General features: G+C 43.9%; 1 protein-coding gene across 2 annotated transcripts in view; it reads right to left on the bottom strand.

Annotated features, from left to right (window-relative positions):
* The window catches only part of orc4 (origin recognition complex, subunit 4), a 75,401-nt gene that overhangs the window by 37,172 nt on the left and 11,928 nt on the right, over positions 1–26,301 (bottom strand). For both annotated transcript variants that reach the window (XM_067986762.1, XM_067986763.1), the window contains exon 5: positions 4,057–4,132. In XM_067986762.1, the coding sequence (XP_067842863.1) occupies positions 4,057–4,132 (76 nt within the window). The remainder of the gene's footprint in view (positions 1–4,056; positions 4,133–26,301) is intronic.

The following is a 26,301-nucleotide window of genomic DNA, read 5'->3' as shown; positions in this document are numbered from 1 at the left end:
GTCCAACAGCTTTATTTGAAATCACAAGCTTTCGGAGCTCTGCTCCTTCGTCAGGTGAGCTCCTTCGAAGGAGCAGAGCTCCGAAAGCTTGTGATGTATGATTCCGTACATTTGGACAAGAGGAGGCAGCCAAGGTCTTGTCAAGAGACCTCATTAGGGTTTGCATCAACAAAACCATGGGACTTATTTGTTTTGAGCTCTGAGCCCTTTCAGCTCATCTAGGATTTCCATCACCTTTATACCTATTGCTTAGATTATCTCTGTTTTTGGAGGGCATGTTGCTCATGTCTTCCCTTGTAAATATTTAGAGGATGTAATCATTTCAGCTATTTACTAGGCTGTGTTCATCTTCAGTTTCAAGTCTGTTTGAATGCAAGTTTTTCACTTCTTCTGACTGCCCTTTTACGGTTGTAGTCCCAATAGAATTTTTTGCTGTTGTGTTTACCCTCTGATGCTATACTTTTTTCTAGGTTTCTCTTTGCTCCTCTGATGAACCTTTTAGCATTTTACTACATTTTCTTATATTCATCTCAGTGAACCTCCTCACCTTTCTTCCTGCTGGATCTGTAGAGGTTGTTTTTCCTCCATATTGCACTTTTAATTTGTTTCTTAATCAATTTAGGGTTCTGTTTGCTTAGTCTGAGCTTGTTGGTTATAGGAATGTAGTTATCTGACAACATACCTTTAAAAGGTGCTCCACTTGTCTTCCACTGAGGTGTTGGTACAAGCTATCCCAATTCAGTTGTTTTTGTTGTTCATTCACTTTTTTGATTTTTTTTTTATTCGTCCACTGGATGTGGGCGTCGCTGGCAAGGCCGGCATTTATTGCCCATCCCTAATTGCCCTCGAGAAGGTGGTGGTGAGCCGCCTTCTTGAACCGCTGCAGTCCGTGTGGTGACGGTTCTCCCACAGTGCTGTCAGGAAGGGAGTTCCAGGATTTTGACCCAGCGACAATGAAGGAACGGCGATATATTTCCAAGTCGGGATGGTGTGTGACTTGGAGGGGAACGTGCAGGTGGTGTTGTTCCCATGCGCCTGCTGCCCTTGTCCTTCTTGGTGGTAGAGGTCGCGGGTTTGGGAGGTGCTGTCGAAGAAGCCTTGGCGAGTTGCTGCAGTGCATCCTGTGGATGGTACACACTGCAGCCACAGTGCGCCGGTGGTGAAGGGAGTGAATGTTTAGGGTGGTGGATGGGGTGCCAATCAAGCGGGCTGCTTTATCTTGGATGGTGTCGAGCTTCTTGAGTGTTGTTGGAGCTGCACTCATTCAGGCAAGTGGAGAGTATTCCATCACACTCCTGACTTGTGCCTTGTAGATGGTGGAAAGGCTTTGGGGAGTCAGGAGGTGAGTCACTCGCCGCAGAATACCCAGCCTCTGACCTGCTCTCGTAGCCACAGTATTTATATGGCTGGTCCAGTTAAGTTTCTGGTCAATGGTGACCCCCAGGATGTTGATGGTGGGGGATTCGGCGATGGTAATGCCGTTGAATGTCATGGGGAGGTGGTTAGACTCTCTCTTGTTGGAGATGGTCATTGCCTGGCACTTATCTGGCGCGAATGTTACTTGCCACTTATCAGCCCAAGCCTGGATGTTGTCCAGGTCTTGCTGCATGCAGGCTCGGACTGCTTCATTATCTGAGGGGTTGCGAATGGAACTGAACACTGTGCAGTCATCAGCGAACATCCCCATTTCTGACCTTATGATGGAGGGAAGGTCATTGATGAAGCAGCTGAAGATGGTTGGGCCTAGGACACTGCCCTGAGGAACTCCTGCAGCAATGCCCTGGGGCTGAGATGATTGGCCTCCAACAACCACTACCATCTTCCTTTGTGCTAGGTATGACTCCAGCCACTGGAGAGTTTTCCCCCTGATTCCCATTGACTTCAATTTTACTGGGGCTCCTTGGTGCCACACTCGGTCAAATGCTGCCTTGATGTCAAGGGCAGTCACTCTCACCTCACCTCTGGAATTCAGCTCTTTTGTCCATGTTTGGACCAAGGCTGTAATGAGGTCTGGAGCCGAGTGGTCCTGGCGGAACCCAAACTGAGCATCGGTAAGTAGGTTATTGGTGAGTAAGTGCCGCTTGATAGCACTGTCAACGACACCTTCCATCACTTTGCTGATGATTGAGAGTAGACTGATGGGGTGGTAATTGGCCGGATTGGATTTGTCCTGCTTTTTGTGGACAGGACATACCTGGGCAATTTTCCACATTGTCGGGTGGATGCCAGTGTTGTAGCTGTACTGGAACAGCTTGGCTAGAGGCGCAGCTAGTTCTGGAGCACAAGTCTTCAGCACTACAGCTGGGATGTTGTCGGGGCCCATAGCCTTTGCTGTATCCAGTGCACTCAGCCGTTTCTTGATATCACGTGGAGTGAATCGAATTGGCCGAAGACTGGCTTCCGTGATGGTGGGGATATCGGGAGGAGGCTGAGATGGATTATCCACTCGGCACTTCTGGCTGAAGATGGTTTTACAGTTATATACTGGACTTTTGATTTTGATTATATCTAACTCCCAAGATTTTATGGTCACTATCCCCCAGTGATGCTATCATTTCCATTACCTGCATGTTGTCTGCATCATAAACAAATGAATACGACCTCTTATAGCTTCCTTGATACACTGGGTCATGAAGCAGTCATGCATTACATTTACCAACTCTGACTGTAAACCACTTGTCTTTTCCCAGTTTCTATTTGGCTGATTGAAGTCTTCAAATGGAGAATAATTTTCTGTTCTAACATACCATTTCTATCTTTGTGGAGCAAATAGTGCTCCTCCTTATGCAGAATGGGAGATCTGTAGCATACTTAGTGCAAGTTTGCATTTTTTCTTATTTGAGATATCTAACTCGAGTAGTTCATTTTGTAGTTTGCCCCCACCCAAAGCAGCAACTTTATCTACCTCCCAGGTGTCCCTGGTATTTTGGACTATGCCATCTCCTTCTCTGAACATGCTATACTCTTGAATTTGTTTCCATCCCCTGGACTCAGTCATCTGTGTTATTCCCACTACATTGTCTAATGCTACCACGGCCTCTAGTTCCAGCATCTTTCATGTTCCCCAGTGTATACCTATTCCTGGTCTCCAGTTCATGCATGTCTCTCATTGTCCATAGCCACCTGTTGATGACCTTCTACCCTGCCATCTGGTTTTCTCCCTGCACTCTAGAACATGGATTAGAGTCCAAAAAGATTTGCAGTGTTCTTTATGGAATGAACTTGATCCCAATTGGGTAGAAGTCTGTCACAAAACTGCCAGAAAATGTGGAAATTCAGCACCACTGTAGCAATTTTCTGTCGGAGATCTCAATGACAGCACAGCAGAGAGAAAAGATACTCTGTATTTATAGTTCTCTGTTGACTTTTGTCAGTTTATGCTTCAGCACCATTGTAACTGATGATTTTACAAATCCATAGACACAAAATGATTAATCTACAACTCATTTTTGTACAAAAATTCGTCACTGACATTTCAATTTTCTTTTTTCCAAGTTGTATCTTCAATGCAGAAAAGACATTTAAAACAAAAACAGGGGGGGATGTAACAGCTATTCTTTTCTCTCTTTTCCCCTCCCTGCACCCCATAAAAATAAAACATCTGCAGTCCATTGTAATTTTTATACTTCAAAAGTAATTTATTGTATATGAAATGCTTTGAGAGGAGGCGACAAGGTACAGCATCAATGCCAATTTCTTTCTGTCCTATCTTCCTTCCAATACATCAAGGGTAATTTTCAGCTTACTGCCAGAGCATAAAACTGGCATTGTGGGTCAGGCACTCACTCTGGAAACCACCCAATTCTCCTTTCTACTGATTTTAATAGGATGGAAAATCGAGTGGTTTTTAAACCGGCTGCCTGATCTGGAGTGCCGGTTTTATGTTCCAGCGTTACATTGAAAATTTCACCGCATCAGATCCTATTCCTTACTTTACCCATAAATCTACAGATCTCTTCAATGCAAGTAAGTTGGCAGATTTAGTATTTATACAAACTTCCATTATAGATCCACTGGCAAAAGATGCATCTTACTTTTCCAGAGAAAGTGACTCACCATTTAAATGCACTTGCAGAAGATTCTCCTTAACTTGTTTCATTTGCATCAGTTCATCCAACACACTCTTCAGCAGCTAAAGAAAACAGAATAAGAGACTCAACCTTTAGGAATTTATCAGAAGGCACAGCTTCCTTTTGTGACCTTAACCACAGCCATAGATCTTCAATTTAAGATTCACAAATTAGTGCCAAGTTCCAACTTGTATGGTAAATTAATTACTGGTACAATTAACACTCTTTTGGTGTATATACCCAACCTACTGAGATCTGTTTTTCAATGTTTTTGGTAAAAGCAAAAAATAATGAATAGGCATGGGTAAATTAGATCTTTATACAAAGGTTCACTTTACATTCATGCCTAGGTCCAAAGCCAAGTTCTATGAATATTTTGTATAAAAATATCCAAAGACAAAAAATAACGTTTCCTCACATTTGCATTTTGAAAAATCACTGTTGGCACATTAGTATGGCAAAACTACAGGAGAGCGCGAGAGAGCGTCCCTACTTTCCATTTTGAGTATCCTATGATCTGAAATCTACATGCCTATTCCCCACCATATGACATAACAGCAGCCAAGGCCTAAACAGTTAACCCAGACATACATTTGTCGCAGGAAGCATATGCAGGATGCCCACTTGTCTCCTCTCAATTTGGATGATGATAACCGCTACAACTAACCTAATGTACAGGATTTATTTACAAATAAAATGATACCCAGAAGCAAAAACAAAAAAGGTGCAGGCAATTACTAAACAGTACAATACAGGAATCAGTCCATTAAGGAGTTGATCTACTCTTCAGAAAGCAGCTTTTACTCCCCCAAGCTTCTTTGGATGAGATCATCTCTGGTACACAAGTCTACAGACTCTTGGAGTAGCTTTCAGGATGAGATGTTACATGCAGAATACATGAGACAGGAGCTCCATCCTTGCCAAAAATACAAACTAGCAGCCAGAACTCATTTCTCCTTGGAACCCATCGAAAAGCTATTTCTTTTGAAGCAAACAAAAATGTTACACCTCATTAAACAAAGGAACAATGGCCTGCAACAGTCCGGTTTCCTTTCAGCATTCTCCTGTAGACTATTTTCACACATGATCACAATTAGAAATTACATGTCTGGCTGACAAGTTGCATTCATTAACATTTTAAACCATGATGTGGAGATGCCGGTGATGGACTGGGGTTGACAATTGTAAACAATTTTACAACACCAAGTTATAGTCCAGCAATTTTATTTTAAATTCACAAGCTTTCGGAGGCTTCCTCCTTCGTCAGGTAAATGTTCAGGAGCTCCTTGAAGTCTACGCATTTATACATCACAGAACAATACATGGTGTTTACAGACTGCCCCTGCAACTGCCCGTTGCCAAGGCAATCACCGTGTTCAGACAGAGAGGTGTCACCTGCAGAACCCCCGAATACACATTCAACAAAAAAACAAACAGGAAAAAAAACAGAGAGAGGCAGAAACATCTGGAAGGCAGAGAAAGCCAGCAAATGACCCATTATATTAAAAACAGATAACATTTGTTCACTGGTGGGGTAACGTGTAGCGTGACATGAACCCAAGATCCCGGTTGAGGCCGTCCTCATGGGTGCGGAACTTGGCTATCAATTTCTGCTCGACGATTTTGCGTTGTCGTGTGTCTCGAAGGCCGCCTTGGAGTACGCTTACCCGAAGGTCGGTGGATGAATGTCCATGACTGCTGAAGTGTTCCCCGACTGGGAGGGAACCCTCCTGTTTGGCGATTGTTGCGCGGTGTCCGTTCATCCGTTGTCGCAGCGTCTGCATGGTCTCGCCAATGTACCATGCTCTGGGGCATCCTTTCCTGCAACGTATGAGGTAGACAACGTTGGCCGAGTCACAGGAGTATGAACCATGCACCTGGTGGGTGGTGTCCTCTCGTGTGATGGTGGTATCTGTGTCGATGATCTGGCATGTCTTGCAGAGGTTACCGTGGCAGGGTTGTGTGGTGTCGTGGACGCTGTTCTCTTGAAAGCTAGGTAGTTTGCTGCGAACGATGGTCTGTTTGAGGTTGGGTGGCTGTTTAAAGGCGAGTAGTGGAGGTGTGGGGATGGCCATAGCGAGGTGTTTGTCCTCATTGATGACATGTTGAAGGCTGCGGAGAACATGGCGTAGTTTCTCCGCTCCGGGGAAGTACTGGACGACAAAGGGTACTCTGTTGGTTGCGTCCCGTGTTGGTCTCCTGAGGAGGTCTATGCGATTTTTTGCTGTGGCCCGTCGGAACTGTCGATCGATGAGTCGAGCGTCATATCCCGTTCTTACTAGGGCGTCTTTCAGCGTCTGTAGGTGTCCATCGCGTTCCTCCTCGTCTGAGCAGACCCTGTGTATTCGCAGGGCCTGTCCATAGGGGATGGCCTCTTTGACGTGGTTAGGGTGGAAGCTGGAAAAGTGGAGCATCGTGAGGTTGTCCGTGGGCTTGCGGTAGAGTGAGGTGCTGAGGTGCCCGTCTTTGATGGAGATTCGTGTGTCCAAGAAAGAAACTGATTCTGAGGAGTAGTCCATGGTGAGCTTGATGGTGGGATGGAACTTGTTGATGTTATCGTGTAGTCTCTTTAGTGATTCCTTGCCGTGGGTCCATAGAAAGAAAATGTCGTCGATGTATCTGGTGTATAGTGTTGGTTGGAGGTCTTGTGCAGTGAAGAAGTCCTGCTCGAACTTGTGCATGAAAATGTTGGCGTATTGGGGTGCGAATTTGGTCCCCATGGCTGTTCCGTGTGTTTGGGTAAAGAACTGGTTATCGAAGGTGAAGACATTGTGATCCAGGATGAAGCGGATGAGTTGTAGGATGGCTTCCGGAGATTGGCTGTTGTTGGTGTTGAGTATTGATGCTGTCGCAGCGATGCCGTCATCGTGGGGGATACTGGTGTATAGTGCCGAGACGTCCATCGTGGTGAGAAGTGTTCCTGGTTCAACTGGTCCGTGGGTACTGAGTTTTTGTAGGAAGTCTGTCGTGTCGCGACAGAAGCTGGGGGTTCCCTGTACGATGGGTTTCAGGATGCCCTCGATGTATCCAGAGAGGTTCTCACACAGGGTTCCGTTGCCTGATACGATGGGACGTCCGGGTGTGTTGGCTTTGTGTATCTTTGGGAGGCAGTAGAAGTCTCCCACGCGGGGATCACGTGGGATGAGAGTGCGTAGGATGCTTTGAAGGTCTGGATCGAAGGTCTTGATCAGTTTGTTGAGCTGGTGGGTGTGTTCTTTGGTCGGATCTGCGGGTAACCGTCTGTAGTGTTCCTGGTTGTCCAGTTGTCGGTATGCTTCTTTGCAATAGTCTGTTCTGTTCTGTATGACTATGGCTCCTCCTTTGTCCGCTGGTTTGATGACGATGTTGCGGTTGGTCTTGAGAGCGTTGATGGCGTTGCGTTGTGCTCGGGTGATATTCTGGACTGTCTTCTGAGTGCGGCTGATGAATCTGGCATTGACGCATTTCCTGACAGCTTGAGCATACATGTCCAGCTGAGGGCAGCGACCCTCCGGAGGAGTCCAGTTTGACTCTTTCCTCTTCGGTTGCTGTACCGCGGATCCCTCTGTCTGCTGTTCCGGATCGTCGATTGTCTCATTGGGTTCGCTGCTGAAATCTTGGGGTTTGTGGTAGAATTCCCGGAGCCTCATTCTCCTGATGAATTCCTCTGTGTCCGCCGCGAGACTAGTGGGATCCATTTTGGTAGTGGGGCAGAAATTGAGCCCTCGGCTGAGAACTTCGATTTCGTCTGCTTGAAGGTCTGCTATGTCCTGAGTACAGGTTGAGAGTATGGACTCTATCTTGGTTTTGAGGTTGTGGCGTCTGCTGTAGAGTTGGTGTATGAGATGGTTGCGGAGTGTGCGAGAGGTACGGCGGCAGAGTCTCTCAGCGTAATCCGAGTTGTATGTGGACTTGAGTGGGTTCGTGATCTGGAGTCCTTTCGGGATCTTGTCTGCTTTCTTGCAGCCTATGGACAGGCCCTGCGAATACACAGGGTCTGCTCAGACGAGGAGGAACGCGATGGACACCTACAGACGCTGAAAGACGCCCTAGTAAGAACGGGATATGACGCTCGACTCATCGATCGACAGTTCCGACGGGCCACAGCAAAAAATCGCATAGACCTCCTCAGGAGACCAACACGGGACGCAACCAACAGAGTACCCTTTGTCGTCCAGTACTTCCCCGGAGCGGAGAAACTACGCCATGTTCTCCGCAGCCTTCAACATGTCATCAATGAGGACAAACACCTCGCTATGGCCATCCCCACACCTCCACTACTCGCCTTTAAACAGCCACCCAACCTCAAACAGACCATCGTTCGTAGCAAATTACCTAGCTTTCAAGAGAACAGCGTCCACGACACCACACAACCCTGCCACGGTAACCTCTGCAAGACATGCCAGATCATCGACACAGATACCACCATCACACGAGAGGACACCACCCACCAGGTGCATGGTTCATACTCCTGTGACTCGGCCAACGTTGTCTACCTCATACGTTGCAGGAAAGGATGCCCCAGAGCATGGTACATTGGCGAGACCATGCAGACGCTGCGACAACGGATGAACGGACACCGCGCAACAATCGCCAAACAGGAGGGTTCCCTCCCAGTCGGGGAACACTTCAGCAGTCATGGACATTCATCCACCGACCTTCGGGTAAGCGTACTCCAAGGCGGCCTTCGAGACACACGACAACGCAAAATCGTCGAGCAGAAATTGATAGCCAAGTTCCGCACCCATGAGGACGGCCTCAACCGGGATCTTGGGTTCATGTCACGCTACACGTTACCCCACCAGTGAACAAATGTTATCTGTTTTTAATATAATGGGTCATTTGCTGGCTTTCTCTGCCTTCCAGATGTTTCTGCCTCTCTCTGTTTTTTTTTCCTGTTTGTTTTTTTGTTGAATGTGTATTCGGGGGTTCTGCAGGTGACACCTCTCTGTCTGAATACGGTGATTGCCTTGGCAACGGGCAGTTGCAGGGGCAGTCTGTAAACACCATGTATTGTTCTGTGATGTATAAATGCGTAGACTTCAAGGAGCTCCTGAACATTTACCTGACGAAGGAGGAAGCCTCCGAAAGCTTGTGAATTTAAAATAAAATTGCTGGACTATAACTTGGTGTTGTAAAATTGTTTACATTTTAAACCAGTCACCTCACCAAAGGGGCAGCTAATTCAGAGATAGCAACCACACCTGGTTGAAGCAGATATCCCAGATATCTGCTGCCGTAAAAATGGCAGCGGGCACGAGTGGCGTGCTGGGTTCGGTTTATACAGATTTCACATTTTAACCCGATCCTTGCCCGTCTGCCCGTTGTGGGGGGTTAATATCGAAGCCAGTATTTCAGGTCCGCCATTTAGTACTAAGTGTAGCCTCCAGTTTAAACCCCAGCTAATTAAAACTATGAAAGCTAAAGACTGCAATTATTATTTTTGTCAAGTATGTTCTATGTAGAAACCTTCACATTACAGCACTATTATTTTCAGAAAATACAGATGTTAAAAGTGCCCTGCAGCAATTGCAATGAAACAGAACATTGTATAAACTCTTACTGGCATATGACCATCAATCCCAATGAACTTTTCACCAGCTAAGGAGCTGAATACTCGTCCTTCAATAAACGCTATATTTTGTGCCGTGAATTCTATTGCATAAATTGGACGTGAACCTGAATAATTTATTAACGCAGTTAAACCAGTCTGCATAGCAACATATATTTAACAATAATTTATTAAAAAAATTACCTGTGATCAAAAGGAACAGATGTTCTTCAGCCATAAAAGAACTTCATAAAGCTTAAGTGACAAAGTCACAGCTTTGTAATGAGTTATAATACAAGAAAAACGGAGGACAAAATAGACACCATTCAGCCCATTAAACCCAGTTCCCTAATTCACCCATTATAGCCTCTTTCTGAACATCCCAAATGTTTCTGCCTCTACCACCCCAGCTGGCAAATTTGGTTCCATTTCAAACATTTAAAGAAGTTCTTCCTAATATCAGTTTTAAAACTACTTTTCACTAATTAAAATTTATAACCTCTGGCCCGGCTTTAGTTTGACATAATGGGCCAGACTTTGCTGTAGCACAGCATCCAAGGGTGTCTGCCGTTATTTAGACTTGCCCTTGCATGGCTAGGTTTTAAAAATTTTTGCTGGCAAGTTGCTGAAAGTACGAAGCGATAACGTCGCAGTGAGGGAAACTGAGCATCTGGGATCTGAGTGAATGGGGCAAGCAACTGTGTATCTCCTTAACCAGAGTGAAGGATTGAAAAATTAACAGCGCAAGGACTGAGAAGGAAGTGTAAATTAGAGTGGGTGAATTCAATGTCATATCAGGTACAGAAAGAGAAATAAAGAGAGGGAAAAAAAGATTGGATTAAGAGAGAGAGAAAAAAAAAAAAACAGAAAAGTAAAAATGTTTTAAATTTAACATTTTAAAATCTACAACAACAATTAAAACCTGCAGGAATGAGACTCCACACTTGTAATAGTTAATTTTCAGTGCCAGAGAGGTTGATTGGCAGTACTTCATGGTCGCATCTATTGCCACCACTGTGGTGGCAGTAACATACTCTGCTACTGCCACCGACAGGATACGGGAGGACAATACTCACCTAACCCTTTGTCTGGAATGTGTAATTTGATCCAGTCATTGTTGCGCAGGCTGCCGAGTTCAGAGGACACGCGGCGCTGCGGCTGCTGACTTCAGAGAGAAAGAAGTGAGGCGGCCATGGAGAAATTTCAACACGAGGATGAGAATTTTAAAATCAAGGTGTTGGTGCACTGGGAGCCTGTGCCGAGCACAGGGGTGATGGGTGAATGAGACTTGGTGCTGGTTGGGATACGTGCAGCAGAGTTTTGGATGAACTCAAGTACATTGAAGGTGGAAGATGGGAAGCCAGCCAGGAAAGCTTTGGAATAGTGAGTCTGGAGGCAACAAAGGCATGGATGAGGCTTTCAGCAGCAGACAGACTGAGGCAAGGGCTGAGACAGGTAATATTGTGGAGGTGGAAGTAGGTGGTCTTTGTGATGGAGAAGGTATGAGCCTCAATTTTAAAATGGAAGTGCAGGTGCGTTGGGGGCAATGAAAATCGGAAAAATCCGGTGCGGGGAAACGAACCCAGCTCCAACCTGCTGACTTCCACGTCTCAAAAGATGCATCAATGGGTGTGCGCCATTCCCGAGCCCGGAAGTCCCGCCAGCAATTAAAGCAGGCGGGACGATATTGAAACAAGCAAATGTACCTCATTGGAGGTAGTTAAGGTAGTTTATTTCTTACAAATTAGCTATTTAAAATGATTTTCAATTTACCTGGGCGGTTTTCCCACGGCTTCCGATTCACGCTTTCAAACGATGTCACCTGCAACCCCCTGCTCTGATGTCTCTGAGGTCCCCACCCCACCCCCACGATGTCTCTCTATGGTCTTCCCCTCAACCCCCGATGTCTCTTTGAGGTCTACCCCCTCCCCCTGATGTCTGATGACCCTCCTCCCCCCCGAACTTTGCCTCCCGCCCCACCACTCTCTCTTGCCATCCGAATCAGGCTGGCATTCGGACGGCAAACCTGGAAGCCACGTTAAGGGCCACAATTAACTCGCGATCGGGTGGGAAACGGTATGTTTTTATTATTCAGGTTTGACGCATGCCCAATGACCTCCCCTCCCCACCCCACCCCCTGCTGCCATCCTGCTACCCTTTTAAAATTGAGCCCATGGGGTCGGAATCTCAGCTCAGGGTCAATTAGGATGCTCAGTTTGCAAACAGTCTGCTTCAACCTGAGACAGTGGACAGGGAGGGGGGTGGAATCAGTACCAAGGGAAGAGAGTTGGTGGCGGGGACGGAAGACAATGGGGTAAATTTTAACTGCACCAAGAAGGGAGCAGAGGGGAAGATTTCCGAATGCGAAACCCAGAAGGTAAGTGGGCGGGTCGCGATTACCAATCAATTGCACTTACAGGTTTCAAGCCCAGCAGCCAGTCTGATTGACAGGCTAGCTGGCTGTCAGGCAGGATGGCCTGTTGCAGTAGGGGTTTGGAGGGAGGGAGGGATCATGGACCAGGGAGAAGATTGGAGGGGGAGGGGGGGGGGGGGGGGGGAGGGAGCGGTGGGGAGGATGGGTGAAGAGTTAGAGGTAGGTGGGGGTTCACCGCGGGAGCCGGTGTTGTGGGGGGGGGGGGGGGGGGTCGGCCAATCGCGGGAGTCCTATTTGCCAGGTGAGCTTGTTGGGCCTGGATGAAGTACTCCTGCTCCTCCGGGCCCACAGGCAGTGCAATAAAGGCACTCACCTCATGGATCAATGGGACAGGATTAATTAATGACCTCATTGTAAAGGAGCCTCTAGATAGCAGTGATCACAATATGATTAAATTTCACATTCAGTTTGAGGGAGAGAAGAGTAGGTCTAAGACTAGTGTTTTAAATTTAAATAAGGGCAATTATGAGGGCATGAAGACAGAGCTGGCTAAAGTGAACTGGGTAATTAGGTTAAGGGATAGGTCAGTAGAGATGCAGTGGCAGACACTTAATGAGATATTTCATAACACTCAGCAAAGATACATTCCAGTGAGAAAAACTCTAGGGGTAGGACGTACCATCCGTGGTTAACTAAGGAAGTTAAAGTTAGTATCAAATTGAAAGAAAACGCCTGCAATTCCACGAAGGTTAGTGGCAGGTCAGAAGATTGGACAGAAAATAAAAAACAGCAAAGAATGACTAAAAGAATAATGAGGGAGAAATTAGAGTACGAGAGAAAGCTAACTAGAAATAAAAAAACAGATAATAAGGGTTTCTACAGGTATTTAAAAAGGAAAAGAGTAAGTAAAGTGAGCGTTGGTCCTCTAGAGAGAGTCTGGGAAATTAATAATGAAGAATAAGGAAATGGCGGATGAATTGAACAGATATTTTGCATCCGTCTTCAATGTGGAGGATACAAATAACATGCCAGAAATAATTGTGAATCAAGAAGTGAAAGGGAAGGAGGAACTTAAAATATTTACAATCACCAGGGAAAGGGTTCTGAAAAAATTATTAGAAATAAAAACCGACTAAGTCCCCAGGTCCTGACAGACTTCATCCTAGGGTCTTAAAAGAAGCGGCTGCAGAGATAGTAGATGCATTGGTATTAATTTTCCAAAATTCCCTAGATTCTGGAAGGGTCCCATTGGATTGGAAAATAGCAAATGTAACTCCTCTATTCAAGAAAGGAGGGACTCAAAGCAGGAAACTACAGGTCAGTTAGCTGAACATCCGTCATAGGGAAAATGCTAGAATCTATTATTAAGGAGGTTATAGCAGGGCACTTAGAAAATCTCAATGCAATCAGGCAGAGTCAACACGGCAGTGTGAAAGGGAAACTATGTTTGACTAATTTATTAGTGTTCTTTGAGGCAGTAACAAGCAATGTGGATAAAGGGGATCCTGTGGATGTGGTGTACTTGGATTTCCAGATGGCATTTGACAAGGCTACTACACAAAGTAAGAGCTCATGGTGTAGGGGGTAACATATTAGCATGGATAAAGGACTGGTTAGCTAACAGGAAACAGAGATTAGGCATAAATGGGTCATTTTCAGGTTGGCAAGATGTAACAAGTGGAGTGCCACAGGGATCAGTTCTGGGGCCTCAACTATTTACAATCTATATCAATGACTTGAATGAAGGGCTACTGCTCCAGGGTCATCTTAGAGAGCAACAATAGCCCTCCGCTTCTTTACTGGACCATCAATCATTTCCATAAACTTGCCCCTAGCTACCCCACACCTCCAATAAGTTGCGAGGAACTCAATGTCGCCGTGGGTGCACTATCCCCCCACCGTCCTCAACCTCATGGTCCATAGTCATCGATCACCATCATGCCTGGGGACTAGGCCTGCTGCAATGCGTGGTGTGGAAGGGCATCTCGGGAGCAGCAGGTGTACCTTTGAATGGCCTACAAACCTAGCGAAGCTCCCATGGAGGCCTGCCTGCACGCTAAACACCAAAATGGCAAACAACAATGCAGTGTCGTGTATGTTGGTAGTGTTAATTGTATCCATGTGATTTATTTCAATTGGTGTTAATTGTATTCAGGTGGTGCGTATCAATTGGGAACGCTCTTGTATCCATTTATAAGGGAGCTGATCTAGGGTGTAGTGGTGGTAATGTGAATAAAGGCTTGAAACAACTGAAGACTAGGTTCTAGTATTCGATCCTTCACCACCTGGCTATCCAGTTTATAACACGGTAGCAGAGAATGGTTGCCTAAAAGGTGGAGGTTGGAAACCACAATTTTTTTGGGGGGGGGACTTAAAACAAAACTTGAAATCCTAGTGGCCATTTTGGAAAATGGCAGAGGTACAATTTCCCTCCAATGTTCTCAGAGTTTGAACCATATGACCAGTGGAAGAATGAGGTTGATATGTGGACACGGGTTACTACGCTGCCACAGAGAAAACAAGGCCTAGCCTTGGCGTTGTCGTTTCCTGAACGAAGAAAAATCAGAAGTCAGGTATTTTCTAGATAATAAAGGTTTTACCTTTCTAATAGAATTTCTGGATCAAATCTACAAGAAAGATGACCTGTTAAGTGCCTATGAGGCCTGGTCAGCATTTGGAAAACGGATGGATATATATTGGACTTTAACAAATTGTACAAAAGGTTGACAAAGTTCCAATTGGGAATCCCTAAATCGGTACTAGCGTTTAAATTACGAGATTGTGCTAAGGTGTCTCATATGGGCAGGCAACTGGTCCTAAATGGGGTCCAGTTCTCTGAAAAGGAGATTCTGTTTAATCAAATGTCTGCTGCCTTAAAAAATCCTGGGAAAACAATCATTCCCTTCAGCCTTCATGGAACAAATGGGACTTTCCGCTGTGACGTAAAGAATGGAAGATTCGTTGGTTACCAGGTTTTGAAATGTTCCAGATTCCAGGAGCCAGTCCAGGTTTCAGAATTTAAGAGTCTGGAAGTAGGCATTGATATGTCGAAAGGATTAAAGACAGCCAGATTGGTGATGAAAGCAGGTACAGCAAATCCAGTTATATCAACAGAAGACAAAATTGGGACAGTAATACTGGGCAAATGAATCCCAGGAATGCCCAAGGAAAAATCAGTAGAGGCTTTAGATGTGACTAAGTATCATTATGCAGCGAATTGCCCAGAGCGAAGACGTAGGGTCTTTGAAATGACGCATGAAGAAAGTAATTCTGAGGATGAAGATAATGATGAATGTGAACAGATTATACTTTAATCCTGTAATGAATGTATTAGGGGCATATTCCTTTAATTGTGTGGTGTTAGATAGTACATGCAGGTCAACTGTATACAAGGTAGATTGGTTAAAATGTTATCTTGATTCACTAAGTAGTAAGGCTCGATGCATGGTTAAGGTTAGGAGATGACAACACTTTGAGGTCACTAAAGAGAGTGATAATTCCATGTAAGATAGCTGGAGTAAGCCATTTTTATAAGTATGGATGTAGTCTTTCGTGAGACATCTATGCTTTTGGATAAACTTTCCATAAAAGCAAAAATGAAACTTGACATGGAACACGACGAAGCAATCATTTTTGGGAAATCGGTTGATTTGCAGTTTACCCAGTCAGGGTAGTATTGTATCCGTTTAATAAAACCTGATGTTTCTCATTAGTGTGTCAGGCTGAAGGATAAGAGAAAAAAATTCTTAAAGTTACATAGACAATTTGCCCACCCTACTGGTCAACGTTTAAAGATCCTTACTAAAAGATTCAGGCGTAGCTGATGAGGAATATACGTGGCTCAGACATTAGTGAGAACTGTGAAATCTCTCATAAGTATAGACAGACGCCCCCACGTCATATTGTAAGTGTTCCATCAACAAGTGACTTTAACGAGGTAGTTGCCATGGATCTGAAGATATGGAACAAAGACAAATGTTTTCATCTTACATTTTGTTGACCTGACTATGAGATTTAGTATTTCTACACTAATACATGGTAAAGAGAAGGTGGTTATTAGAGATAAAATTATAGAAAAATGGGACTGGACGTGAGAGACCAACAAAATTTTTGACTGATTAATGGAGATGAATTCTTTACCATGGAGTTCAGAGATACGTGTGAGAAAATGAATATAACTGTCATGAATATAGCAGCTGAGAGCCCTTTTAGCAATGGTCTTTGTGAAAGGAATCCTAACACACTGCTGTGAGTGATAGCATGGTACATAAAATTTTGGCTGATTGAACAGACTGTAAATTGTAACTGCCCTATCATGGGCAGTTAATGCAAAGAATTCTCTTCAGATGGTGGGAGGATATAGTCCTTACCAACTAGTCTATGGGCGCAATCCCAAATTACCTTCTGTTCTGCTCTAGAAGGTACTATTAGTGCCATTTTTTCTTGAGCAGTTCAATGTTATGCATGCAGGGAGACAGGCTTCTAATCAAGGCTGAGGTATCAGAAAATTAGTCAAGCACTGAGGCATCATATTAGACCATCTGAGACAGGGTTCAATTCAGGAGATTTGGTATACTATAAAAGAGAGGGTCATAGGGAATGGAAAGGCCCTGGTAAGGTAAGAGGTCGTAATGGTAAGATAGTATTTGTCCAACATGGCAATCAAACTGTTAAGGTTCATTCCTCATGATTAATTGGAATTAATTATAAAATCTTAGACTAGCACTTGATAGATGTGCCTCAGATGTTCATGATTTTTTTTGATGAGGTTCCTGAGGTGCAGACTGAGGTAGATTAAGGGCTGGACAGTGGTAATGTCAGTGATCAAGAAACACATGACAGAGCTATCACATCCACAGAACAATTACCCAAAGTGGGTACACAGGTGACATATGTTCCAGAAGGGACTAATGAATGGAGGGATGCAACAATTTTGGGATGCGCAGACAAAGCTACTGGTAAGTTTAAATTTTGGTTGAATGTTCAGGATGATGGCCACACAGTGAGGTCCATGGACTGGCAGAATGGGGTAAAAGAGTTGAAAGTACGAAAGCGGAGGACAAGTACTGAGAGAGTCTGGAAATGAATCTCACGTCAGAAAACAATCGCGGACTAGAGATGAAAGAGGGAGATCTCACAGTAGTAGTCCCTACAGGCATAGAAGTAGAAGACATAGCTTGACTAGGTCAGACAATGAAACAAAGACCACAGAACAGTCATGTGACAGAACTAGAAGCCCAAGTCCTCATGATCGTGAAGTTTTGGTGGCTGCCAATAAACTTGATGATAAACGAGTAAGAGAGGGAAAACAAAGGGAGTTAGATAGTTGGAAAGAATTTGGAGTTTATTCTGAGGTAACAGATAAAGGTCAACCAGCTTTGTCGCATGGAGGGGTTTGTGCTGAAAAAGTCCTTGCTGATGGGACTGAAGGCTAAAGCGAGGTTGGTAGCTAGGGGTTTTGAAGAGAAACTGGGTGATAGATGTTAGAGTGGATTCTTCCACTGCTGGAAAGGTAATCTTAAAAATCTTTTTGGCTCTTTTTGCAACATATTCGTGGGAACATAGGTCAATTGACAAAAGCTGCATTTCTGCAGGGCGATAGGAGAGCTGTGTTTCTGAAACCGCCAAGAGGCAGCAGATGTGGAAGGAAAACTATGGAAACTAAACAAATGTGTCTATAGCCTAAATGCTGCTTCTAGGGTATGCTATTTTTCGATGAGATCTGTCTTGCTGAAAATAGGTTGTGTTCAACTAAAAGCAGATCCTGCAATGTTTTATTGGTACCATAATGGAAAGCTTTCAGGTATCTTCATGATGCATGTTGATGATTTCTTACGGGGTGGTACTGCGGAATTTGAGATGCGTCATTAATAAGATTAGAGCAGAATTTAAAATTGGGAGTCAAGCCTATGGGGCTGTTAAATATATTGGTTTAGATATTAAGCAGAGTGGGTCTGGTATAACTTTAAAACAACAGTCCTATTTAGAGAGTGTTACTCCTATCCCAGTGAATCGTACTAGGTCATCACAGAAAGGTGATGTTATATCTAAAGAGATTGTTCCGTTGAGCTGGTTGTGCACTCAGACTAGACCAGGTGCTAGATTTGATGTGTTGGAGTTCAGTACTTCAATGAAACATCACATAATAGAGAACATTTTAAGGGCAAATAAAACATTACAAAAATTAAATATCGATAAATGGGTATTTAAGTTCCCATCCTTAGGTGATCCAAAAAAAAATGAAGCTAGTTATCTTTATCAATACTTCATATGATAATCTTCCTGATGGGTATTCTAGTGCAGCTGGTTTCATAGTGTTTCCTATGGGTGAGAATGGGAGATGTTGTCCTTTAGCTTGGGAAGCTAAGAAAATACTTTTGTTAAAAGTACTCTGGCTGCTGAAACACTGGCTCTTGTCAACATAGTGGATATGGGATTCAATTTGGCAAATATTTTGAGTAACATCCTGTACAATGGGAGTCCGATGATGTCACTTGCTGGGCTTTGAGAACTGAACTCACTGCTGTTCATTTTCAAGAGTGTGATCCAAGTCTGACAGTGAGAGAACACATGATCCATCTCCCCATCTGGGCCACAATCTCCCTCTCTTCCCTTCCCCCTCCCCTCCCCTCCCCTCCCCTTGCTTAGACCAGGATCATTCTCCCCCACTGTGTGCTCTGCTCCCTCCAGGCACCTGCTTCACCACCACCCCCTGCAACCAATCCCACCTTATGGCTACCTTCATCGGCTGCACTTTTAGTGCTCTGCCATCGGCCTCCGGTCTGCACTTTTAGTGAACAGCAGCAAGGGCAGTTGGTGACCTGCAATGCGCATGCATGGCATGATAGTCATCCCGTGCATGTGCGTCATTGAAAGAGGAAATTCTCAATCCCTGGCAATAGTCACAGCAATAATGAATGTTGTTAAGAGTACCCGAGACTGAAATGGACAAGACTGAACTTTCTGTGGCGAGTTTAGTTCGTATCTACCACGTAAATATAGCAATTTCACGTCGTTCAACGATGAGGCAGACAGCAAGATGTCGTTTTCGCGAAGGTAACAGCGGAGCAGTGCGTCTGACAGAAACTTTTGGATTTCCACGTTTAACTGCACACTTGCCCCTCACCTGAAGTTGCTGTAGCATTTGCCATTAGCATCACCGTTATTTTGACAGCAAATTCTGGCCCAATAGTTAAAGGCGTATGTTGTCTATTCTATTTAAGGTATGCGCCCCCTTTTTCTAGACTATAGGACTTGAGCTTCTCCAATCTTTACTAATAAACATGTCAGTCATTTCCCGGTAGTTGCTTCTGAACTCTGGAAGGAGCTTAGAATTTACAAGCACCAGGCAATCTACAGAGAAACTCATCCAGCAACAGAAAATACCCTCTGATTAACCTCAGGATCAGTCTATTTGCAGCAACAGTACCTTGTGGCCTTTAAAGGGGAACACCACTTAACTACAGCTTCGCCTTAGCAGCAGAATAGTACCCTATGCATTACATGGCATAATGCTCCTATCCTTATAAAACAGCACATCCTCCAACTTACCAAGCGACGCACCATAGGAGATTTTGTAGTTAGTTCAATTACATTTATTAGGCTCTACTGTGGAGCACTGACAATTAGAAAAGGAAATCCTGGTAAACTTGTTTTTGATCTTCACAATCTATGACCTGTTCCTAATTAATATCATCAAATGCATTGCTTCTATTAGTTTATACTTTTAATCAGGTTTTCTGTCAAGTTTGAAATAGTTAACAAGCAGACATGAAGCATGTGCTATTTGGCTCTGGAAATCTTTTGTTATGCAAGTCTTCAAACTATTGCAAGTGACAGATGACTCAGGCAGGCCTTACCTCTAAAAGGGTCTAATGAGGTAAGATGGCATCTGACCCAAAAATAACTGGACAGAAAAATTAGTAAATAGGACAAAGGATCAGTAATGGGAAATCCTCACATAGGAGATGAATAGAGGACAAAATAGATACTCCTTTAAGACAAAAAGGGAGTGTTTCAAAGGATAGAGTTCTGTTGGTAAATAGAGATTAAACCTTAATTGAAATTTAATTCATGTGATAAAACTAGGGCTAAAAAACTGAATAAAAAGATAAAGTGCATTGAGGAAGTGGAGAGATTGGAAGGGCTAAAAGGAAATTTTAAAAAGTCCAACATATAGCAAAGGATACAGTAAGGCTTTTATAAGCATATCAGAAATAATAGCATGAATAGAAAGGGCACGATCACTCAGGGATGAAGAGGATCCCAGTTATGGAAACTGTGACTATGTTGAATAATATTTTGTGCCACTGTTTACAAGTAATTGTGAAAGGAGTTAAAGTGAGAATGTAAGTGTAGTAGAGGCAGTTGTGAAGAGAACTATGAAAAAGGAGGTTTCTGAAAGAAATTAACATAACAAGATGGATGCATCACCAGGTCCCACTGGCATGAACCAGAGGCTATTCAAAGGCAGAGAGGAGGTAGCAGAGGCTATAAGCACAATGCTTCAATCTCAATCTTGAATTAGATATGCAAATTGTGCCAGGGATTGGAGGGTAGTCTAATGTTTCAACTCGCGAGAGAAGGATAAACCCAGGTAACAAAAGACCGGTTTGTCTGTCATTTTTTTAATATTCGTTCGTGGAACGTGGGCGTCGCTGGCGAGGCCAGCATTTATTGCCCATCCCTAATTGCCCTCGAGAAGGTGGTGGTGAGCCGCCTTCTTGAACCGCTGTAGTCCGTGTGGTGAAGGTTCTCCCACGGTGCTGTTAGGAAGGGAGTTCCAGGATTTTGACCCAGCGACGATATATTTCCAAGTCGGGATGGTGTGTGACTTGGAGGGGAACGTGCAGGTGGTGTTGATCCCACGTGCCTGCTGCCCTTGTCCTTCTAGGTGGTAGAGGTTGCAGGTTTGGGAGGTGCTGTCAAAGAAGCCTTGGCGAGTTGCTGCAGTGCATCCTGTAGATGGTACATACTGCAGCCACAGTGCGCCGGTGGTGAAGGGAGTGAATGTTTAGGGTGGTGGATGGGGTGCCAATCAAGCAGGCTGCTTTGTCCTGGATGATGTCGAGCTTCTTGAGTGTTATTGGAGCTGCACTCATTCAGGCAAGTGGAGAGTATTCCATCACACTCCAGACTTGTGCCTTGTAGATGGTGGAAAGGTTTTACAGAGTCAGTTGAGTCACTCGCTGCAGAATATTCAGCCTCTGACCTGCTCTTGTAGCCACAGTATTTATATGGCTGGTCCAGTTAAGTTTCTGGTCAACGGTGATCCCCAGGATGTTGATGATGGGGATTTGGCGATGGTAATGCCGTTGAATGTCAAGGGGAGGTGGTCATTGCCTGGCACTTGTCCGGCACAAATGTTACTTGCCACTTATCAGCCCAAGCCTGGATGTTGTCCAGGTCTTGCTGCATGCGGGCACGGACTGCTTCATTATCTGAGGGGTTGCGAATGGAACTGAACACTGTGCAATCATCAGCGAACATCCCCATTTCTGACCTTATGATGGAGGGAAGGTCATTGATGAAGCAGCTGAAGATGGTTGGGCCTAGGACACTGCCCTGAGGAACTCCTGCAGCAATGTCCTGGGGCTGAGATGATTGATACAAGGCAACTGTTAGGCCACAATTAGAGTACGGTGTGCAGTTGAGTACCCCTTAACATAGAAAGGTCACTAAAGCTGTAGAAAGCATACAGCATGGATTCACCAGGATGATACCAAGAGTAGAAACTACAGTTCACAGATGAGTCTTGATTCAAGGGACTATTTTTAATGAAGCAGATAAGACCAAGAGGATATCTGATAGAGTAAAATAGGGAAAAACAATTTCCTCTGAGGGGTCATCAATTTAAAAGTCATAATGGGCCGAATGGTTGCCTCTTGTGCTGTAAACCTTTATTTCTCCATTACCCAGAGTAAGTATTTTGCAACACTGAAGGACATGCAAGGACAGAAATAGCTTAAACAAGGAAAATGGTGACAAAAAGAATTCTACAGAAAGATAGAATGGACCAAAGGAGACAAATAACTATCCAGTTATGACAAAGAGGAATATTTTTAGGGCAGTAGAAATATTTCAAAAGAAAATGTTTGGTAGAGATTCATCTCAGTAGGAGATTAATTGGTAGCCTTAAAAAGGATAAGAAGTTAATTTGTTATTTAGAAAATATTTCTTCTGGAATTTAATCACAAGATAACTATGAATGACTCAGCCCATCCATTCAAAAAGAGCAGACAGCTTTTCTGCTCCTCTCAAATCAGTATCCAGCAATTTATTTTTTGAATATTAGTGACTTCAGGGTTTTTAACCTTCACTACTCTCTATGCAAGACTATTCCACATATTTATCACTCTTTGCAGGAGGAAGAACTTCCCAACACCAGACATAAATTCTCCTTGCTAGTTTGAATTTTTGCCCTCGTCTTAATGTTAAGTTCAATTTCAAGTATTGTTCCAAATTGCAAGTCCTTACTCTTAATTCGGCCCCCTCACCCTCCAACACTTTTTTCGACTCATTCCCTGAACTTCCTCCAGGGTTTGAATGTCTCCCTTATATCACCATAATCAGAACTGGATGCAATACTTCAGTGTAGTGCTCTGATCAGACCATAAGAGTTTAAGCAGAACCTTTTTCCTACTTGTACTCTACTGCTTCAGCTATATAGTTCAGTAATCCATATGCTTTGTCCAGGAACTCCTCAATTTTAAAATTTTCATCTGTGTTTTCAAATTCCTCCACTGCCTCATCTCTCCCTATCTCCGTAACCTCCTCCAGCCCTACAACCCTCAGAGATCTCTGCGTTTTCCAATTCTTGCTTTTTACGCATCCCCAATTTTAATCACTCCACCATTGGCGGCCAAGCCTTCAGCTACCTAGGTCCTAAGCTCTGGAATTCCTTCCCTAAACCTCTCTGCCTCTCTCCCCCTTTAAGACACTCCTTAAAACCTACTGCTTTGACCAAGCTTTTGATCACCTTTCCTAATATGTCCTTATGTGGCTCGGTGTCAAATTTTATTTGATAATGCTCCTGTAAAAGGCCTTGGGATATTTTACTACGTTAAAAAGGCACAATATAAACGTAAGTGGTTGTTGCTTCAGCAGCGATTAGACATGCCGAGCCGTGTCTACCTAGATCACTTCCAACTTCACCCATAGTTATTTCAACTTTTCTTTCTTTACACAATACTTTACATTTAAATTTAACCTGTCATTATTGTATCCACTTTACATATTTTAATCTAACTCAGACTCCAGATCCTTGGCTGCCTCCTCAGATTCAACTGTGTTCCTTCCACTATCCCCCCCAACTTTGTAGATACTCAAACTGTTGATCAGTTAGCATTGAGCTGCTGAATCCAGGTTGTTAATGTACATTAAACAGTAAGGGTTCTGCTAATGATACCTATGGCAGTCCACGTAGCACTTTCCTCCATCCTGACATGACTTCCCTATCAAGTACTTGCTGTTTCTTACCTTTCCACCCCCAGGTTTTACCTCAAATTCCCATTGCTTTAAGTATCAGCCTTCAATGCAGAACTTTGGCAAAGGCTTTTTGTAAGTCTAGGTACACCACATTGTAGGCTTTCCACAGTCCACTTGGATGGGTCACTTTCTCAACAATCAAGGAAGGCTGGCCTAGTTATAGTTTACTTGGAGGTCTGAAATATTGGATTAAAATTCAATTTATTTAAGGGAATTAAAATCCCAATCACATCAGTTGTCAGTGCCAACAAAACACATGTTAAAACAGGCAGTTATTTTTCCTTTTGTTATATTAACATTTTGACAGGTAACTATATTGGTTGCTTTTGTAATTATTTTAAAAATATAAGAAACTGGTTAGAAAATAGGTTGCACACAGTCAATAACAAATTTCCTATCCTAATAAAACAAGTGGTAATAACAGTGCACCACATATGACTTTTTGTTTCATTATTGGGTTGGATAAGATTCAAGTGGCCTGTTTCTTGGAATAGTTGAACTTCAAAAATTGTTATTTCCACCCCCCCCCCCCAACCCCACGAAGCTCCATCTTTGGGAGACTGAAAAGGTAATACACCTCTTAACTGTTCCAAGGCTCTCAGTTAAAGCGCTATTCAACACTGGCTATGAGCCTTCTTGATGCTATATTTGTGTTATGCAATAAGCCAAGGAAAAAATACTTAATCTTAAGAGCCACATAACTAGTGTAGAATTCACCTGGGCCCCTCACACAAGGATTATGTATGTTCACAATACAAGGTCCCAAATGCTGCTCTGTGTTTAAACTTTGGAAATAACAATTATCAAACCTCAAATGCTTTCCTTTCACTACACATATACCAAGGACATGCATCACTGTTATTCAGCAACATTTGTTCTGTTTTCGAAAATGCCTCAACCTTGAGTGTCAGACACCCTGGCTAAAGCGAAGGAGGCACAAGAATTGAGATATTTTAAATATTTAGGAATGTTGACGAGATACAGAGATAAATTATCAGTTAGGAAATGGATAAATAAAATTGTGGTTTCATATTTCTTTTGCAGGAATTATGGAAATATGGTCAATGACTTTTATTGCACTAACCCATTAATATTTCTTCTTGTATGATTTCTGCCCCTGTTCCACTATCAACAAGGGTTGTGAAGCACTTCACAACAGCAGAATGGTATTTTTAGGAAAGATTTAAAAAGTACTAGCCGGTTTTATCTGCTGTCCGCTCGAGCTGTGCATGGTGCAAATGCCTTGGAAGCCCAATTGCAATGAGTAATTTCAAAAGGAAATAAAAGTATAATAACCAGACTTAAAAATAAAACCAGCATGAGCACCTCAATTGAAGATTTGTAACCACTTTAGATTTTGCTAAAAAGTGACCCCCATGCTCAATTTCATTAAAATCAGTCGAATACGAACGAGCGCAGCCTTTTCCACATTATAAAACTCCAAATGGTAATATAATATGCACGATTCTAAATCCCTTGAAATAACTTTCACAGCCTTGAAGTAGCTCTAGTGCAGAAATGTAAACACATCATTCAGCTGTAGTTGAGAGCAACTGAGATTACAAAATCTGCATGAGATTACATATGGTTAGAGACTCAAATTCACTTTAGCCCCAAGTTGTAATTAATAAATAAAATAGAATAAGTGCACCTTTCATTGCAACAGTTTCCTCAATGAAAGCCATCCTACTCTTTATTTCTACCCCCCACAACCTCGTTTCCTCTGGGTGTCAAACGTGCCCTTCTTTCCTTATGCTAGTGCTTCTCCGAGGTGTAACCTGAAGGCCACCAGCCTGAGAGGTGACTGGCTGTTGGTGGTGCAAAAAGGCTCAGGGAGCCAACAAGGCCTTCCTCCCTTAGTACCTTGGGTTCGCTGTGGGTTGCATCTCTGGAGCTACTGCCTGGGCATGGTGCTCTGAGGGGATAGGCCAAATGCCAAGCATTTGCTGCTGTGCTGCAAAATGGCAGCCTGTTGGAAATGAGACTCTGGCTGCCACCACTCTGCTGGACCCTGAATCTGTTTGTCCACAGTTCAACAGGACAGTTGGTCTAATGGCAGCTATCAGATCCTAAAAGCCCCAAGAGACAGCAGATTGTATCCTGCCACCGCCCCCTCACCCCCCATCCCAAGATTCTGAAAGCCAGTACACAGATTTGTGTTTAATCTGTCCGCCACAGCCACCAGGGCTGCTGTCTGTGTTTTTGTGAAAGTGGTATCCACTGGTCCCAGGCCACTTCTGAGGGGAGAGACTAGTGCAGACTTCAATGAAGCTGCCACACACTCCATTGATGTCTGCAAGGAGGAAAATGCTTCCCTGCTGTTACTGCAAGTGAGGGCTGTAGACTCCAGAGTTATACCGGTCAGTTTCCACACATCCTCTGGGTCCTACAACTCTGAAGCCAAGAACAGCCTTCTCTGAAGCCTCTGCTTCAAAGCTGCAACATCACCACCCACTCCCCCCTCTTCCAGCTCCCTTGTGCTCTGAATCACCTGGTGCCATGTCCTCACTTACAATTGATGCATGGGAGGGAGAAAGCAAATCAATGCAGGGAGTAACATCAAGGGGGCTGGATCAGAGGAGCAAGGGGTTGTCTCTTATTTCAGGGATTCTTGTGGTCTGGTCCTCATAATTCTCAACAGTCTACCTGACTTCTCTGCAGCCTTTGACTAAGTGGACCACACCATCATCCTCCGCTAATGCCATTTTCCCATTGTCCAGCTCAGTGGGACAATGCTCACTTGGTTGCAATATGACCTATCCATCGTAGCCACAGAATATCTCCAGCAATGATTTCTTCCCGCCACTGCATTGTTAGCTCTGCAGTCCCTCAAGGATCTA

This window comes from Heptranchias perlo, chromosome 7 (genome assembly GCF_035084215.1).
Source record: "Heptranchias perlo isolate sHepPer1 chromosome 7, sHepPer1.hap1, whole genome shotgun sequence".
NCBI lineage: Eukaryota > Metazoa > Chordata > Chondrichthyes > Hexanchiformes > Hexanchidae > Heptranchias > Heptranchias perlo.
The sequence above is the reverse complement of the archived record's forward strand: the minus strand, read 5'-3'. Positions and strand labels throughout refer to the sequence as shown.